This window comes from Uloborus diversus, unplaced genomic scaffold (genome assembly GCF_026930045.1).
Source record: "Uloborus diversus isolate 005 unplaced genomic scaffold, Udiv.v.3.1 scaffold_568, whole genome shotgun sequence".
NCBI lineage: Eukaryota > Metazoa > Arthropoda > Arachnida > Araneae > Uloboridae > Uloborus > Uloborus diversus.
The window spans coordinates 28,588-47,775 of record NW_026558756.1 but is presented as its reverse complement, the minus strand read 5'-3'; the positions used below and the strand labels follow the sequence as shown (position 1 = coordinate 47,775).

Here is a 19,188-nt window from a genome sequence, read left to right as displayed (position 1 = left end):
AATATTAAAATCCCTCCCTTTGAAATAATCAAGAAATTAAAATCACTAAAATTCAAACAAAAATGGATTATTAAATTTTGGCATTTCACTCCTTTTAATTTAACATTGGCAATGGAACTAACTAGAACAAACTGTGCATAAATAAGCAAAGAGTAAAAATATTATAATTTATTTGAAGAAAAAGATTCAGAAGGGAAAAAAATAATTTTTTTGAGTCAGCCATTGAAAATGTATTCCTATAATTTTTAAAAAAATGTATGAAAAAAAATCAGGAATAGGAATTTGTAAACCTTTTAACTACTTTAACAACTAACATATTTCTTTTGTTTTTTTCTGTAATAGGTTCAAATAGATTTTGGGAAGATTGCACTAAAAAACAATAATGCAGCTGCTTAAACTTTGGGCAGGAGTCAAAAGTTTTTATTACAGTAGCAATTACAGAATAATGTATAATATTGCTTTACTAAAAACAGCATTTTTTATCCCAAGTTATTCTCTGGGAAAAAAAAACTAAAAAGGAACCTCTCAAAAAGGCGAGAAATAAATGTGATGTTAGTCAGCTGCCTACCATATGTTTCAAGTAATTTACAATCCCATTGAATTAAAAATATGTGAAGTATATGAAAACTGAAAGAAAGCCATAAAAAGATATGATGAAAAAAAAAGAACAAAAGGATGTAACATGAAAAGAAAATAACATTTCGTACAGAGAAAACAGAAAAAAAATGAGACAGAAAAAAAAGAGAGATAATTTATTCGAATCTTGATCAGAGTTCAGTTATCATTGAAAAAAATAGGAGTATTAAAAACACACATTCATCGCGCTACTTAAGTTTCTGATAATACGATAAGTATTTATTTTTCATTAAAATTAAAATGCGAAATTACCATTTTTTAAAAGAATGGCAATATTAATGACGATGAGTAAAGAAAGATTCAAATTAAGTATTGAACTAAAGAGAAACAAAAAGCATTTCCTTGTTTTGTATTAATTAAACCACCTGCTGTTTCATGTAGAGTAATGAACCATATGGAAGCAATCAGCTGTCATTCATGCTTACAGGTGTGCCATTGAACTCCAGTGGGCAAAGTTCAAAACAACAAATGTTGAAGTGCTGCCAATTTTCAACTGATGTGAAAGGAGGGGGAGTGTCGGAATGGGAGGAGTGTCACTGAACGACTGAGTTTGAGCTATAAAAACAGGCTATATAAACAGGCCGACGCATCAGCTTAAGTTTTGCCATTTTGAATCGGATTTTTCATTGTTGCGCAGCTAGAGTTACCACAGCAAAGTTCTGGGTTTTGCTAAATTGGCCAAAAATAATATTTTATTGAATAAACAATTCACGTTCCGCTAATAATTCGGAACTCCAGCGCTCGAATACGCTACCTTGCGGTGATTTACAAAACTGCAAATGAAACTAAAACATTGCCACATTGCGTTCCACGTGTGTCTGTTGACGTAAACACAGGCAGTTTGTTCTGAGTATTTATTAACGCAATCGATGTGTCTTAGTTTGCTTTCAGCTACAGAAATTAATTCGTCCCTTAGTAGTATTCTCGAGCTTCTCAAAATAATGTTAGTTTTCATTATTTCCTTAATAATTGGTGAAAGCGAAAATTCTGGATTAACAAACTTGGATAACGTTATACAAGGTAAAAAAATTTTATTGTTTTGTATGATTTGTAAGAATATGGTTTTTTTTTTAAATCTTAAATTAATTAAACTTACCATATTTTACAGCAGCATTTAGTTGGAATGGACAATATGCAAAATATTTTCTTGAATATATTATCGTAGAACAAAAGGAATAACCGAGAAAGAATTTACATTATTCCTTTTATTCTCAGCTGAAAGGTTTCGCCAAACTTGTTTGAGGTTATAGTTTTAGTATAGTGCGAGCAAAGTAGCCTTGGCGAGATTTCGCGTTTTTAGTTAAACCATTTTTAATTTTTATCATGAGTGGAATAAAATGGTAGTAAGATTACAGAATTCGATAAGTAAAAAGAAATAATGGTCAATCAACTGAAAAGAAAACTACCACCATATATCCGTGAGAATTTTGTTGATGATTTGCATAACATGACACAATTAAATCGTAACTCAGAAATTAGAAAAATCGAAACAGAAAATTTTTAAATTAACCGATTCGGGAATTCGAGAGAAATAACTCAGCTACAAATGGAAAACAATAAGCGCTAGCCAAGCAAGGCAAAAAAGTATCATCTTCCTTCGATAACAATTTGTAATGTCATATTGAATTTTCCAGCATTAATTTTGTTATTCTTGTCAGGCCACAATTATTATTTAGTTTTGTCAAGAATTGATAAATATCGAATTCAGCATCGTGGAATTAGCTGCCTAGAACTACGAACTACGTAGTTTGCATTAATCTTTGACGTTTAGTAATGCTTCTTGAATTCTCATTTCTTTCTACGTGGGCCAGAATATCCACAAGACTTTGAAAATTAATTTAAAAAGAATAAAGCGAAAAAATCATACGTACGAACAAAAATCACAACACTTTTAGCATTTTCTTCGTTACCATGTGCGTTTGTTTTAGTTTTTAAGTCCGCCATTAGACAGTGACTTCAGTGCCCCCTATAGTTCGTTGGAGTTGCGAATCGCTCGCAGTGAAAAATCACCAAACGCGATAATTTTCAAGAAAAGACAACCACTCAAACACTCGCTCCGATCCAAAATGGCTGATCTTAATGCTCCGACTCGTATATATAAAGGCTTTGCATGAAACAGGTTCAACACTCAGGTCTAAATAAAAATTTCCTCAATCCGTGGCTCAATGGCTTCGTCTTCTACGCTGGAGGTCGTGGGCTCGATTCCCGCCGGTGCAATGGGTGTTATTCCATCTTGTGCTGTAAATCTTTCCTATATGTGTTTGGAGGCAAGGCGCTTTGTATGCAGTCCTCTATGTACGTGAAACTGCTTAGCTTCTGTATAGATTTGAAAAATAAATAAAAAAAAAAAAAAACGAGCATTAAGCTCCGAGAAGAAAGAAAACGCCCATACCAACTAAAGTGAGTTATAATAGGACAAGGAGAGCACATTAGACATCTTTATTTCTATAATGAATGTGGAGACTTGGCATGGACACATGGCAAAATAGTAACATCAAAAAAAAAAAAAAAAAAAACACCGATCTGAGCGTTTTATTTCTTCTTCTTCTTCTTCTTCTTTCCGGCGTTTCCACGCAAATAGATAGGCGATATGGAAACAGATTCCTTCCACCCCAATTCACACAGTTCGCACAAACTACGAATAATCCGCTTTGGCGAGAGAAAAGAGAGGAGGACCAAACGGCCCTCCTCCATCTACGGAACATCTTCAACACGGCCCTCCCGTAAGAAGGGATACCTAGAACGTCTGGATGGAAAACATCGTCATGAGAGAAATTTTTGGCGTTCAAGAAAGAGATGATATGTTGTCTGTTTAAGGAGTTTTCTGGGCAAGTCCACATTAGATGTTCGATGTCCTCTATAATACAACAAGTAGTGCATGGAGGGGAACTTTCTTTGTTTTCAAACTTTTATTACTCCGGTCCATTATGTCCCTGGAGGTTGAATTTTCGTATATGTACTCAATGGTCCCTCAAGAATATGTATACTAAAAATTATTACCATAGCCCCCCGGGGGACTGTGACAGAACCCCGGGAAGTACAATATGGGGGTAAAAACGAGGGGGAGGGGAGGGGTTCAAATGGCACAAAAGGCACATCAGCAGAGCACAAGGAATGTGTGTGCGAAATTTCAGCTTGATTCCTTTTTTCCTCTATGCTGTAGCCCTGTCAAAGAAAGCGAAAACTTTTTTGAACAGCGATTTTGTAACTTAAATTCCTCCTCCCCCTGATGGTGCAGGGGATCGGATTTCAGTTTACGTGGTCAGGAGCCACTACAGATTGAGTATACCAAAAATCAACTCCGGGGGTCTTCATGGGGTTGAGATACAGAGGGATGAAAAGCACAGAAAACCCCAACTTGTTCTGTCGTGTAAACTGCAGACGTGGCTCCAAGGGAGGGGCAGAGGGGGCAATTGCCCCCCTGTCGGAAACGTCTTGCCCCCCCGTCGGGGAAAATTTTGTATTTCGTCGGGGAATCTGTTTGCTTTGGCGTTTATTGTAAATGAACAATTTTTTTTCCTCGGATATGAACTCGAAAAACATTAGTAGAAAAAAGTAGAAGTATCTTAAATATTAAAAAACAAGTAGTTCCGTCCAGAACTAAACGAGCCTACTTTCCCGTTTACCAATTTCGATTTTTCTTTCGGACGTCAGCTAAATCTCTGTGGATTTAGGCAGCATGCCAAACAATTATTTTTTACCTTTTAAACAATTTTCTTAGAGCGAAATATTTTTGCGTCAGTGCCGCCTTCCCTTTTCCTGCCTGAGGGCCGCAACTCATTTTGAAATAATTCTCGCGAGCCTGAACATATATAAACTTTCAAAATAGTTTATTCTTTTCTGAATAACATGGAAAAATATGGAAAAGGAAAGAGACTTACAAACAAATAATTGTTGTTATAATTACTTGATACTTTTAAAAGTAAATGCATGGTTTTCAAAAACCAATTTCTGAATATTTGACTCAGCCTTGTATTATCACTATTCGCTCTTTTCGATTTGTAGCACATGGAACAAATCGACGGGCCACACGAATCAACTTTGCCGGCCGTAGGCTAAGCACTACTGTTTTACGCTAAAGAGAGTTCATTCAGAACAAATGAAAAATAATTGTCCTAATATTATCGCGGTGAAGCTTTTTTTTTTTTTTTTTGCGCAACTTAAAAAAAAAATTAAATGTCTAAAAGATTTATAACCCTTGTAGATTTTATGCCCTTCATTTACCTCCACTTTGAGATGAAAATTCATTCGCGTGCATAAAAACATTCTTTGTTTACTTTGTGTATCAATATCCCTGAAAAATCTACATTACCTGTAGAGCTACTTCATTTTCATCAGTTGTTTAAAAAAAAAAAAGAAAGTAATTTTGTACAAGGAACTTAAAATGGTAAGGTGTATCATAACTTTTTTCTGTGCTACAAAACATAATTTTTAAATGGAAACCAAAAACAAGTTGCATTATAGAAATACTTTTATTATCATTTTCATACCAGTAAAAGCAAGTCTTAATAATAAATTTCGTAATGATCTGAGCATACACTTAGATTTTGAGTATTTGAAAAAAAAATCTTATTAAAAAATTTAGTACCAAATCGTACTTATTTACTTCATCGTAAGAATTTTTTTCTTTTTATTTTACAAAGCATAAAACGAGAATGAATGTGCAATTAAACCAAGAGTTTACAGAAGTAAGTTTGAAATTCACAGTCAAAACAATTACGAAGCAGATCAATGCATATAAGTGAAGATTAAAAGATTTTGTACAAACTAAGTAGCTGCCAATACTCGAATCCAGGAAACTGGAAGACATTTTGAAGTTTCTGGTAAAAACGTTTTATATTGTTTAAACAAGAAAAAATCTAGAAGTACAAGTTTAAAGCACATGTGTTTAAAAATAAGTACACCATAACTATAAAATAAAACTTGAAAAGTAAAGTATGCAGATGGAAAAACACAAATCAGTATTTTAATAATACATTTAAATCAACATTTATACTTCAAAAAAAAAAAAAAAAAAAAAAAAACAGAGTTATAGAGATAAGTAAATAATTATTGACTTTATAATGCAAAACCATACTAGGTCGAATAAATATAAAATTAGAAAAATGTTGTAATGTTTAATCTATGCAATTTTCCGCAGTCAACTATTAAAGGTGTAAGTTACATAAGTTAATAGAAACATTTTCAGTTCCATTTTATATGAAGAAGGAATAACCCTTAACGTTGTTTTTAAAATAAAAGCAATAAAGTCTCCTAAAACATAAAAGCATTCATTTGATTCGTTTCACAAAAACATATGGTTTGGAATAAACGTTAGCTGTCATGAATTTCCACTCGCGCCTTTAAATGAAATTTGGGAAAAAAACTCTAATTAAATGAATAAGGCATAACAAATATTCACTAAACAAAATATACCACTTGCATTCAAACTTGAAAACAAATTAAGATAATAAGCGAAACACATTAAATTTCAACTCAATCATAACATATGATTATAAACCATCATATTTAGCAAAGTATTAAAACTAACAGTAGTAACTATAACTAGATTCAAAACAGTGAGTTTAATGTGCATTCAATGAATTGGTGATATCCTTATTGAAAAGCAACAGTAATTTCCAACTAAATATTATTCATTCGATCGACCTATGTACAAATATTTTTGATAACAACATAAAACTGATGCAAATTACATAGAGGCCTATAAGTTTAAAATAGCTGTATTATGTACTGGATTGCTCAAGTTATCGAAAAAAATTCACACTATCGAAAAAGCGAGGAAGACGTTCACGTAGTGAAGTAAACGCACAAAAAAAAAAAAAAAAAAAAAAAACAAGTTATAAAGCTAATCAAAATTGACACTACATACATGGCTTAATAAAGGTATTTTTCCCTTCATTTGTTCAGAATACTTGATAAAGCTGAAGTTCGAAGAAATTTAAAAGAAAAATCATAAAAATTCGATGTGATATATAAGCAACATAACACAAGTGACAAAATTGCATTTCATTCTACGGTTGAAAATCGAATGTATTCTAAGAATACAACAAGTGAAGCAAAATATTACGTTCAATACTGTTTTAAACGTTATGAACAATTTCACAAAATATGAAACAAATACATAGAAATATAAAAATGTAAGCAGTTAGATGAATTTATCGGCACACCATTTCCAGAAAAATATGGTGAGAAACATTAACATATTTCTTAGGTACACATCTAATATTTCTTGGATTCAAAAACAATTATTAAAGCGGAGGAACATTTGATGAAACAGTAAAAAGTTATGAAAATAGTACACGAACATAAAGAAATGACATAGAGTGTCTTATGTAAGTTTAACCCAAAAAATATCAAGTGCAAGAAGAACCATTTTGTCTCCAACTGATTTCAAAGCTTTGAGAATAAATCTGTTCAATTTTCAATTTCTAGTATATATTGTAATTTCGTGTTTCTTTAAAACTCTCAATTACTATTACACGTCACGCCAAACACAAATGATGTACATTGTCATAACTACACAAAGAATACTATTATATTATATAAATACATTGATAAATTATAAATTCAAGATTCGGAGAAAGCGAATATAATAAAAAATTCAAATCACTGAAACACTGGTGAAAAATTAAAGCAGCCAAGAACGCAAAAAACAGGTAATTAGCTTCATAAGTATGGAAAATAGTTTCAAAATTAGAAATACATCGGGAAAAAATCTTTTCCTCTTTTTTTTGCTTCACAAAATAACTTTTGACAAAATAAAAACAATAAGGAAACGCAAATAGATGGTTTACCCTTTTTAGAGGTGCCAAGTATAACGATTTGCCTGTATAACTTTCGTATTCGCAGCAAAATTACGGTGTTATGAACATCGGTAAAACGTTATGAAAAAGTCAAATTTTGATCCGATAATGTTTCTAAAGTTTGACAAATTACTCCCTTTTAAAAATCTGAAGCAAAATTTTCGCGGGAAAATGTGTTAACTACCATTCTTTCAATTTTAATCATTTTCATCAAGCTAAAAAGTCAGGATCGTCGCTCTTCCTAGTGGAATTCATTGACCGTCCCGCGTATGATGCGCGGAAAACGACTGCATGAATCTGGCAAGCCTATTTTTGAATAATGCTAATATCTATTTAAATGAATCATATCCGTTTTAAAATACATAAAATACTATTTTAGACAATTCACTGCATCTCGTTCACTGACTTTTGAAGCAGAGTACAACTAAGCTTAACTCGAGAATGTTGGATGTTTTTTTTTTTTAGTTTTTTTTTTCCTGGATTGCTGCGCGATTGTTTATTAATCCTTAATTAATTATGAGTAGATGGCAAAAGTCAATTCGGGAAGAAAGTTCTGAACGTGGGATTCCTGATTGTTATCAGAATTATAGTGATGACACAGTCCGACCTTGGAAAAAAAAAGAAAAAAAAAGAAGGGGACAGAGCTTGATTATGAACAAAACGCCGTCCAAGATGTATTTACACGATTGTACGCATCCGATTTCTGTTTTTCATATCAGCTGTGACTGGTTACTGATAACTTCCGAAGAAACTTGGCACCTCATCGGATAATTCATGATGAATTATACAGCTTTTTTTGAAGCGCAGAAGCAGTATATAATAATTTTTTTAAATAATGCATTTTAAATTATTAATATTCATCGAAAAAGGATGACATTTGAACAACGCAGAAAATTAGTCAAGAAATGCAAATGAAAAACAAAAAAAGCATTCTATAATATAAAGTAGGAGCGAAATCTTGTATGCAAAACTTAATTTCACAAATTAGTCGTGCATTATTTAAGAAGTATGCATTCAAAGAATATATTAAAATTACGAAATTAGAGCAGATATGCATTAAGTACGACACATTAGATAAATTCACCAGAATATTTTTACAACAAAATGTAGTATTAAACATTATTTTATAGAATGTATTCATAGTCAGTAGAATAAGTTAGCACTGACGACACAGTAAAAAAAATATTTAACAATATTTACATTGAACATAAACCGCATTAGCATAAATATTTGTTTCTTCTAAGTCTTAACGAAAATAGAATTCAAGTGCGAAGAAGATTGTATTTAAATACGAGAATGCCTCCATAGGTTTTCAAAGTGCTGAGAACTATATCAAGAAAACTTGACAATTTCTACTTTATCATAAATTATTACATTTATCTAAAACTAACGACTACCATAAATACTTGCACTTACAGAGAACAGGCGCTGTTAAGATAATAAGGCAATGATATGGGGTAAAATGTAATGAAGATACACAAGTTTAACATTTGGACATTATTACTTCATTGCATAGAGGAAATCAAAGTTACAAAAAAGTTGCGCTAAGCCATAACATAAACACACTTAAAACAATTTCGAACTGCTTGAAAAATTGGCAGCAAAAGCTACTCTTGTAAACAAAACTGGTGTCAAAAAGCTTTTCCTTTCAGCATAATAAACCTGGTAAATTTGATACTATTGCGAGTGAAACTGTACAATTTCTTGGCCATGGAAAATAGTTACAAATTTACATGAAAACTTCGCGCAACAAAAATTTATCTGTTGTTTAAAAAAAGAAAAGCCAACACGGTCAATAAACGTTATGATAATTTCATATCTCATGCGGCAATGACATAATATTTTCGTAATTGATCTTAAAACTATTCATTGGTCATTAAAAAGCTAATTATGAGTCAAAATGATGACAATAAATTGTGCTCAAGATATGCTTGCAAAATATCTACATAAGTACAAAAAATCAAATAAGAGTGAACTTTGAAGAAAAAAAAATGTACATACAACCACAAAACATCTCTTAAAAGTCCAAAACTTCGAATATAAGTATTGAAATTGTAAATGCAATAATACTATGCTAATGCCAATAGTTAATTATGATGGGATCTGTACATTCATCATGATTTTTTTCGTGTTTCTTTTTAAAAATCAAAATACAAAGCAGAGTTGTTGTCTTAAGTAAATCAACAAATATTAACTAAAATTATTTTTGACAATATTAACAAATAATAACAGTGAAATTGTAGAAAAATATGTTTCAAAATGAATGCATTTTTTAAATGGTGAACCATTTTTATATTGCAGTGTCATGATTATTATAACTATTTAAAAACTGCTGTAATAACATAAATATTTTAAAATAAAACCCAGATGGGTTTATGGAAGCTTGTTACAGATTCATAGTAGTATGCAGAAATTGATTCTATATTAGTGAAGCACAAATCTAACTGGGTGTCATAATTTGTGCTACTTTCCTCAGCAAGAACCATACGAAGATTGAATGCAGTCATCCATTGGTGGAAAGTTCGCGAGTGTGTCTTCCAGTCAATATTAAAGTCCCCTAGTATAATGAAGTTCGCTTTATGAAACACTTTCATCATTTGTGTTAAACAGTCAAAAAGGTCATTCAGTGAAAATTTCGGAGATCTGTAGACTGAAACAATGTGCGTTTCTTCATATTCCACTACTAGTACCTCCAGATGGCCGGTAGGGCTCTTCGTGGCTATTTTGGAAACCGGGCGTGCAAGTGCAGTTTGCTTCACATATGCCGTGCTTCCAACAGCTTTGCGCACGCAGGTCTCGTTATCTATTCTTTGTATGCATTTGTAGCCTTCTAGAGGATATTCTTCTTCTTTGAAAGACCAGTTTTCAACGGTCAATATGATGTCTGCTTTTAATATGTCCTGGTCACATATCAAATCTTTGTGGTGATTGCGCAGGGACTGAACATTGTGGAAAAATATTTTTCTTTGAGCACGAGAAACATAGCTATGCATCAAAGATATTCTGCATTTGGTTTTCAATCTTAAAAGCTCCTGTCTCACTGGATGATGTAGTGGTGGAGGTGGCGGTGGTTGAAAATTCCCCACAATGAACAGACCACTACAGTTAGTCACTCGACTGCAGGCAACATACAGGCTGGCTCGATCCATGCCTTTATGTAGATGCAAAGCTATTTCTGTGTAAGTGGATCCTTGGGATTTGTGAATGGTTATCCCTTCTGCTGGTACTAAGGGAAACTGTTTCCTTAAAACTAGTGCTTTAAGGCGTTTACCAGTGTTGAGTTGCCGGCAAGCTCTTTCAACTGGGGTCCAACAAGGAGGAATTCCTCTGTCTTTCATTAGTGTCGAAATGGCGTTTCGGCAGTTTCTCCCAGTGTTTCCATCCTCGAACTCTATCCACACACGCAAAGGTATGGTTCCCAATTTGGTATGTTTTCCCGTGTCAACTCGTCTGAGAACACCTACAGCACCATTCACTAATCCATCTGATGTGTCGATGTTCAGACGGAGCATATACCGCACGCCGTGCTTTAAAATAAGAGAGGAAGGGAGCCCCAGCGTTTCCGTAGCTGTTTTGGACGCAAAGGACCTCAAAATTTCGTCCTTTTTCTCCTTTGATGCCTCCCCCGAAAAAGTGTCGATAGCAGAAGAAATAATCCCGTTTCCGGGTGCAGATTGTATTCTTTGATCATTAAATCGATCTGATTCCGCATTTGTTCGAAAAAGATGCAGTGCACTTGGTGGAACTGTCCGGTTTTCGTTCACCTCACAGCTTCTCATCAAAGCAATGTCTTCAGTTGTCATAGTGCCAGAGGCTAACCTATTGAGAGCATGAGCAAAATCCAGGTTCTCTTGCTGACGCATAATTGTCGTCAGCTCATAAAAGCAGAAATTGTCCCAAAGGGATGGTCCTAAATCCGCCAGGTGGGTCATTTTTCCAGAGGAAAAGACGTGTGAATCTCCAACTGGTTTTAGCTGATGAAAATCACCAAAGCAAAGGATTGAAACACCGCCAAAATTTTCTTCTGATTTAAAAATTTGTTTCAGACGTTTATCTATTTGGTAGAATTGCCGAAGTCCAACCATGCTGATTTCATCGATTATTATGAGTTTGCAGTACATTAAGTGAGAGCATAATGTGTTGCTCATTTCCGCAGAGAGTTCGGGCATATCATGGGAATACTGCGATACGGGAAGATGAAAAACGGAATGCAACGTCGCTCCACCTATATTGTAAGCGGCTTTACCAGTAGGAGCGCACAGTATAACTGAAACTTTATCTGGATCAGCTCCAGGAAGTCCGGAAAAATGGCGAATGCATGCTTGATAGATTGTTTTGATCAAATGACTCTTTCCGGTACCAGCTCCTCCAGTGACAAATTCATGAAAAGTTCTCCGAGTTTTTAAAGAATGTACTGCATGGAGAAAGTATTGCCGTTGTTCAACGTTCAATGACCGAACCATGTTTAAAAACTCATCGTGGGGAACTTGTCTTGCGGGCTGGAAATTTTGTGCAGTTTTGCATATTGCTTCCTCGCCTGCATTTGCAAAAATATCGGTGTCTGCACAACCAATGCGAAAAATTTCGAAATCGTTTTCCAAAACTTGTTCCATTTTCTCTGTCTCATCAGAAACTGCATTCTGAGCTTCTTGCATTGCGGAAGAAAGAGCTTCTCGCATTTTTGATGCATTATACTCTGCTGCTTTTGTTTTAATTTCAACTTCATGAAGCTGATATTTAGATTCCACGTTTTGCTTCAAAATATCGTTGACTTCATCCATCCAGGGGAGGAAGAGCATAATATTCTCTCTGTAAAAATTATAGGACTCGCTCTCCTTGCTAAAATTTCTGTATCTAATAATTTTTCCCCTGTTTTGACGATGAACATAGCCCGATCCATCCCTGAGAGGAAGCCAGTTATTATTAGTTATCTCAAGTGTTTCTTCTTCATCTTCGTTTTCTGCTTCACAAACTGTCTTATTTTTTTGCCGATGGAACGTATAGTATGATGCAAAGTCAGCTAAACAAATTTCATTTAACTGAAGAGGTCGAGCCACATAATGCTCAATCAGCCCTGTGGCAAAGACTTCGGTAGAATCTTCGGGTAAAGACTGAAGCTGTGCTCTTGTTTTCGCAAGCCGAACGCGTTCATTTGGAGGACTCGTATTTATGTATACTGTGCTGCGAGAGCAACGACTAAGGGGCATTCCCAGAATTAAATAAATTGCCTCTTGTGCTGATACTTCATTTGAATTAAGAAAGGTATTTCCAAGACTTCTTAGCCTTTCTTTGATACTCGCATTTCCTTTGCGCGATTGGTCTAAGGATTCTCGCAGAAGTTTCGAAAGACCTCTGTCACTTTTGTTTATGTAGTTTAGAATGTACTGTACACATGCATATGCGTCTAATACAAACTGAATATCTATATTGGATTTAGAGAGTGAAAGTAGGTTGCTGTTGTATGCGTTTATGGATAGATCTGAAAGGTCTCTTCGTATGAATATAGTCGGTCGTTTGATGCTGCTTCTTAAAAGTAAAATATAGTCTTCTTCATTTTGTATTTTCAAGAGCTCAAGAAAAGCGGAGAAGTTTTTGGGAGTCACCTTTCCACGATCGATTTCTTTCAACAAGCTTTGGAGTGCAATGAACTGTTCGGCAAATTCCTTGCGCTTTTCTTCTTCTTCTAATGGGAGAAGAATTTTTGTGAGCTTCATGGGTGGTGCTGGCAAGCCGAAACGGCATAACTTAGTATTTTTTTCCATTTTTTTACACGTGTAAGTATGTTTGTGTTTTTGAAAGGAGGCAAACTCATGAGAAGAACTGCAGGTTATATACTTGTCGATAAAACTTAGGCATTCGTTAGTAATCTGTAAATCTTCAGGATCATAATTAGGTGCGTTTGCTGCCCACAAGAGAGAGTGTATGTGTGGACTACCCCTGTGTTGAAATTCCACTCTCGTGAAAAATTCAGTGATTGGGTTGTTTTTAAATGGTCCCGATTGAGAAAGAATGACCTTGAAAAGTTCCCTCATCTTGTGTTCAAAATACCAGGCAGTGGTGACGGGGTCTTTACGAATCAGCTCCCTCTTCAATGAATTTGGTAGTTGTTCTGCTTCTTCAACTGTTATTGTTTTTTTTTTTCAATTACTAAGAAGAGAATGCAAATTAGCTCATTCCAGTGAATTTCCGCAGCAGAACAGGAGAAGAAAAAAGTTGGTAACCCCAACTGGCGTATCATTGCTAAGAGGTCCTTTTTTCTCGCTTCCCAAAAAGAAGGTGAAGATCTTTCTGAGCGGAGAACTTCGTAGCCAGAATCTTGATGAATAAGTTTTTGCACTGAAGCTTCGTTTAAAAGTTCAGATGCAGTAATGTTGTCTGTATTTTTTGATTTTCTGAGGCATAGAGATATGGAGCTATAGACTCGATCAAGTGAACACCTCATATGCTTGTAAAAGATGTTAGGGATGCTCTCAGCGCATCTACGGTCACTTCTCCGTAATTCCGACTTTGCCAGATCACGAATGGACACCCCAGCACAAGATATTTCTCTTCTCTGTCCCATGTAAATTGAGGGGAAGGATAACTCCTCTGCATCTTTGTCCAAAAATATAGAAATTGGCCTATTACCTTCACCTGGTGCAAATTTAATGCCTTCTACGGGCTCCAAAAGTGTTTCGTGGTAAACCTGATTGAACAATTCTTCATTGATAGCATCATCATCAGTGAATTCTTCGTCCCAAACGTCATTCAAATTTGAATTTTCTGCAGCTATATCAGCTTGCTTGTCTTCTTGGATAACAATGAAATCTTTTGGATTGTGTCCATGTTCATTTAAATAACTTTCGGACAGCGTTACTCCGTGATCAGTATATAATTTTTGTTTCACTAAGTACGAAGCCCACTGGTGAACAACAAAGGGGCGTATAGTTTCATATATGTAAGGGTTTTTAGATTTATATTGCCGCATCAACTTTAGCTGCACTGTATGAGTATCATCCATTGCTCGAGGTAAAACTGACACCATCGTGTCCACTGAAACTGGAACATTAACAACGTTTCCACGAACTCCAAACTGCTTATCAACGCCTAATGGTCGAATGTTCATGAAAGGAATGCGAGGTGACACAAGTCGTTCTTCAAGGGTTGTCATCGGCATCAAACTACTATTTTTGTCTGGAAATTTGAGCCCATTCGATAAACTCAAACGTGGAATCTTACTACATTTTAAACTCTTGTGACAAGTTTTACACAAAACTATTGTGTCTGTTTGTAGAACTACTTCTAAATTTTCTTGTAAGAAGTGTCGAAACTTTTCTTCAAGTCGTTCTCGTTTACGAATAACAACAGATTTCCGAAAAAATAAGTTATCGCAACATATGCATGCATGTACTGGGCCATACTTTAATGCCTCAAAGTATTTTTGAATAATTGAATTTTCACTACCATTACCATGGTCAAGATTAATGGTTTCACTCGGTTCATCGTTCTGTGCATCAGGTGTTTTCTTAGAGGTAGAAGCTCCTTCATTTACCCTCATTACTTTCTGGCCTGTTGCATCTATGAATCTCTTTTTTACACGGTCACTGATATTAGCTCTCTTTTCCCGTTTAGCTACCGCATCCTTCACTTTTTCTTCTTTACGAAAGCTGACATTTGTCCTCTTTACTTTTTTGTCTCTCGCATCTTGCTTTCTCTTTTTTTCACGGACGCTGACATCAGTTCTCTTCTTTCGCTTGGCTTCTGCATCTTTCACTTTTTCTTCTTTACGGATGCTGGCATCAGCTCTCTTCACTCGCTTCGCTTCCACATCTTTCACTTTTTCTTCTTTACGGATGCTGATATCAGCTCTCTTCACTCGCTTGGCTTCCGCATCTTTCACTTTTTCTTCTTTACGGATGCTGACATCAGCTCTCTTCACTCGCTTGGCTTCCGCATCTTTCTCTTTTTCTTCTTTACGGATGCTGACATCAGCTCTCTTCACTCGCTTGACTTCCGCATCTTTCACTTTTTCTTCTTTACGGATGCTGACATTAGTTCTCTTTACTTTTTTGGCTGACGCATCTTGCACTCTCTTTTTTTCGCGGACGCTGGCATCAGCTCTCTTCCCTCGCTTGGCTTCCGCATCTTTCACTTTTTCTTCTTTACGGATGCTGACATCAGCTCTCTTCACTCGCTTGGCTTCCGCATCTTTCTCTTTTTCTTCTTTACGGATGCTGACATCAGCTCTCTTCACTCGCTTGGCTTCCGCATCTTTCACTTTTTCTTCTTTACGGATGCTGACATCAGCTCTCTTCACTCGCTTGGCTTCCGCATCTTTCACTTTTTCTTCTTTACGGATGCTGACATCAGTTCTCTTTACTTTTTTGGCTGACGCATCTTGCACTCTCTTTTTTTCGCGGATGCTGGCATCAGCTCTCTTCCCTCGCTTGGCTTCCGCATCTTTCACTTTTTCTTCTTTACGGATGCTGACATCAGCTCTCTTCACACGCTTGGCTTCCGCATCTTTCACTTTTTCTTCTTTTCGGAGGCTGACATCTGTCCTCTTTACTTTTTTGGCTGACGCATCTTTCAATCTCTTTTTTACACGGACGCTGACTTCAGCTCTCTTTACTCTTTTCGCTTCTGCGTCTTTCTGTTTTTCATCTTCACGAAGGCTTACTTCAGCTCTTTTCACTCGTTTGGTCATTGCATCACGAACCTTTTCTTCTTGTCGAAAAGTAGCATTTTTTCTCTTTAATCGTTTGGCTTCGGCATCTTTAAGCATTTCTTTTTCTCGAAAAGCAGAGACGCATGTTTTTTTTACTTCAACTTCTTTATCTGTTATTGCAAAAACCTCAGACTTAGAGGTAGAGGGAACGTCATTTCTTGCTTTTTCCCCAGAATTGACACTTCTTTTGCAACCTTGATTGTTTAAATCCTGAGCTTTTCTCTTCCTTTCCTTTTTCAATCGATCCCTTTCTTTCCTCCGCTTTTCTTTTTCAGTGTTACTTAAAAATGGTTTTCTTGCCATTCTTTAGCTTTGGTTGTTTGTTCACGTCAAGAAAAGTATTCATGTCCTAAACAAAAATTATTTTAAGTGGGAAAAATCTAAGAATCTGAAGTTGGTAAAAAAAAAAACTTTTTTTAAACCAAAAAAAAAAACCTTTTTTGGTTTAAACAAGGTTTTTTTTTTCTTTTTGTTTTACACCGAGTTTTTCGACTTAAACACTATTTGAAAAAAGAACTATTTCGTTTTTGGATGGTCACGACTATTTAATGAATTAATAGTTAAATGAATGCTTCATATTCACATTTGTAACTAACTTCTTAATGATTAATTAAATAATTAAGGATAAAATCTTGTAAGTTCATTTCTTCATACGTAAAGCTTTCTTACGTACAAGTAAATGAACTTTGAGTAAAATAAAATTCAAAGAAATAATTTACTGAGAGAGTTACTGGTTGATTAAAAATAAGGTAGAATAAAATGTTCAAACGCCAAATAAGAACCGAACAGTTTGAATTTTAATCTTAGGGTCTGAAAATGGCATTAAATGCCATTTTCTGGGCTCTTTTACCCGAAATTGTAACCGTTCAGTTCAAATTTAGCGCCATTCGAAAGCCCGCGAAAAATACTCCTGAAATTGAATTAATTTCTTTGAATATCAAATGAACTAAGACTAAAATCACCGGTAAAACCTTAAAAGCATTTTTAAGCCTATAATGGAACAGAATTTCATATTGGAAAATTATCGTTTGCGCGATCTCATTTTAAAATGGAATGAAAACAATTCAGAAGGTTGCCACTTTTTCTTTTCTTTTCTTTTTTTTTTTTTTTTTTTTTTTGACCGTGACTAAATAAAATTTTGTTTTTATTTTGCGGTAAAAATTCCTACTTTTGATTATTATTTGGCGATTTATATTCTTTCTTTTTTTTTTAGGATTTTATTTGTATTTGCGGACGGTTGCGTTTAATTTATTCGGGTATTTTTGATTTGCCGTTTTCTTTTTTTGAGAATAATTATTTTGACGGGGAATTTTGTAGTATTTTTTTCTCTAATTGAAGCCTGATTGTTGAACACGCGTCACTTGACAAAACTTTTATTTTCGAGGTAGATCGTGCAAAGCCGGGCAACGCAGATAGTCTACATAAAAATAACAAAGAATATGCATGTGTGTATATATGTGTGTATGTATTCAAATCCACAGTTTACGCCGAATTTCGACCATATTTGGCAGGGAGGTACTTGGGCAACCGATAAGGAACTTAGAGGGGTTTTCGAACACCAAAAAAGAACTGATACGTTCGAATGTTAATTTTAGGGCCCGAAAATGGCATTAAATTGCTCTTTCTACCCGAAATAATTATCCGAACAGTTCAATTTTGGCAGAAATCGAAAACGCGCGAAAAAGATTCACAGGGTTCCCTTACTTTGTTTCAATTTCAAAAAAAAAAAAAAAAAAAAAAAAACTGTAAAAGCTCCGGGAAAAAATTAAAAAGCATCATTAAGCCTAACTCTATTTTCATATCGAAAAACTATCGTTTGCGCGATCTCATTTTAAATTAGCGTTCAGTTGGTTGCCAACTTTTTTTTCTTAGCGGTGACTAAATGAAACTTTTGTTCTTGTTTCGAAGTAAAAATTTCCCCTTTTGATTATTCTTTGGCGATTTACGTATCTTCTTTCTCCTGTTTTTTTTTTTTTTTTTTTTTTTCCTTTTTAGGATTTTAGTTGCATTTATGGAGGGTTGCTTTTAGTGTATTCAGAAATTTTTGATCTGACGTTCTCTTTCTTTAAGAACGATTATTTTGACGGGAAATTTTACAGTATTTTTTTCTCTGTAATTGAAGCCTGATGTTGAACATTTGAGCATGCGTCACTTGACATAACTTTTATTTTCGAGGAAGACCGTGCAAAACCACCGGGCTACGCAGCTAGTTTCAAAAAAGTGCGTTACGTGTTTTTGAGTTATGTTTTCTACAGGAACGGGGAGCGAGATTTTTCTTTCGTTCTAGATATACTGTGTTTTTAATTACGTTTTTTTAAATTACGTGCTAATAAAAGGAGAGAGCGATATTTTCTCTAAAATGTCTGGATTGCTAACCGATCGGTGTTCGCTTCGTTCCCTATTCGGATGGGTTGCGATAGTATGTTTTCTTGCCGAGTCAGGTCATAAACAATAAATTTGGTAGATTATTTTACACTAGAAAATCTGTGTCTCAAAGCCTGAGTGACGTAAGTCACATTTTTATTAATTTACTGGAGAGCATAAGAACGTTTGTTTACTGCATACGGAGGTCTGCATCGCGCTCTTACAACACTGGTAAATAAGTATAAAGTTTTTATTTCTTTTTTTTTTTTTTTTTTTTACAAAATTACTACAGAGTTTTCGGTGCTGCAATGATAAAATAAAGCCCTCACTGCAACTTTTTATAACCTACGGTTTCATACTAAGATAAGGGTTGAGGGACATAAGTACATTCATTTTATCGCGAGTTTCATTGTTGGTGATGTCAGAGTGTTACTGGAACATTGATTTTGGCTTTTTTTTATGTATCAGGATTCTAAAGCTACTGTCAATGTGGAATAGTATTTTTTCTATATTTTCTGGAAAAAGGTTTTTAAATTACAAAAAAAAAAAAAAAAAAAAAAAAGAAAGAAAGAAAAAAAAAAAAAAAGCTTTTGGTTTAAATTTCTTAAAAAGTCGTTTGCGCATTTTGAATGAAATATTTTCTATCACGGGAGGGCGCGGGGGGGGGGGGCATTTTCA

At 34.7% G+C, this 19,188-nt stretch overlaps 1 protein-coding gene across 1 annotated transcript; it reads right to left on the bottom strand.

Moving 5' to 3' along the window:
- Positions 1-9,334: 9,334 nt before the first annotated feature.
- LOC129233635 (golgin subfamily A member 6-like protein 25) lies at positions 9,335-16,449 on the bottom strand. Its single transcript, XM_054867608.1, has 3 exons — positions 14,889-16,449; positions 14,067-14,228; positions 9,335-9,381 (listed from the first exon to the last, which is right to left on the bottom strand). Exons 1-3 carry the CDS (start codon positions 16,447-16,449, stop codon positions 9,335-9,337), a joined length of 1,770 nt encoding a protein of 589 aa, XP_054723583.1.
- Between the last annotated feature and the right edge of the window lie 2,739 nt (positions 16,450-19,188).

What these genes read in the sequence shown, in the direction of transcription:
- LOC129233635 (XM_054867608.1), bottom strand. Translation starts at nt 16,449, where the DNA reads ATGGCAAGAAAACCATTTTTAAGTAACACTGAAAAAGAAAAGCGGAGG. An exon ending in AACCATTAATCTTGACCATG is followed by an intron (nt 14,229 to 14,888) that starts GTAATGGTAGTG and finishes TTGTTATCCAAG; the next exon opens with AAGACAAGCAAGCTGATATA. An exon ending in TAAATTTGCACCAGGTGAAG is followed by an intron (nt 9,382 to 14,066) that starts GTAATAGGCCAA and finishes GTACTTATGTAG; the next exon opens with ATATTTTGCAAGCATATCTT.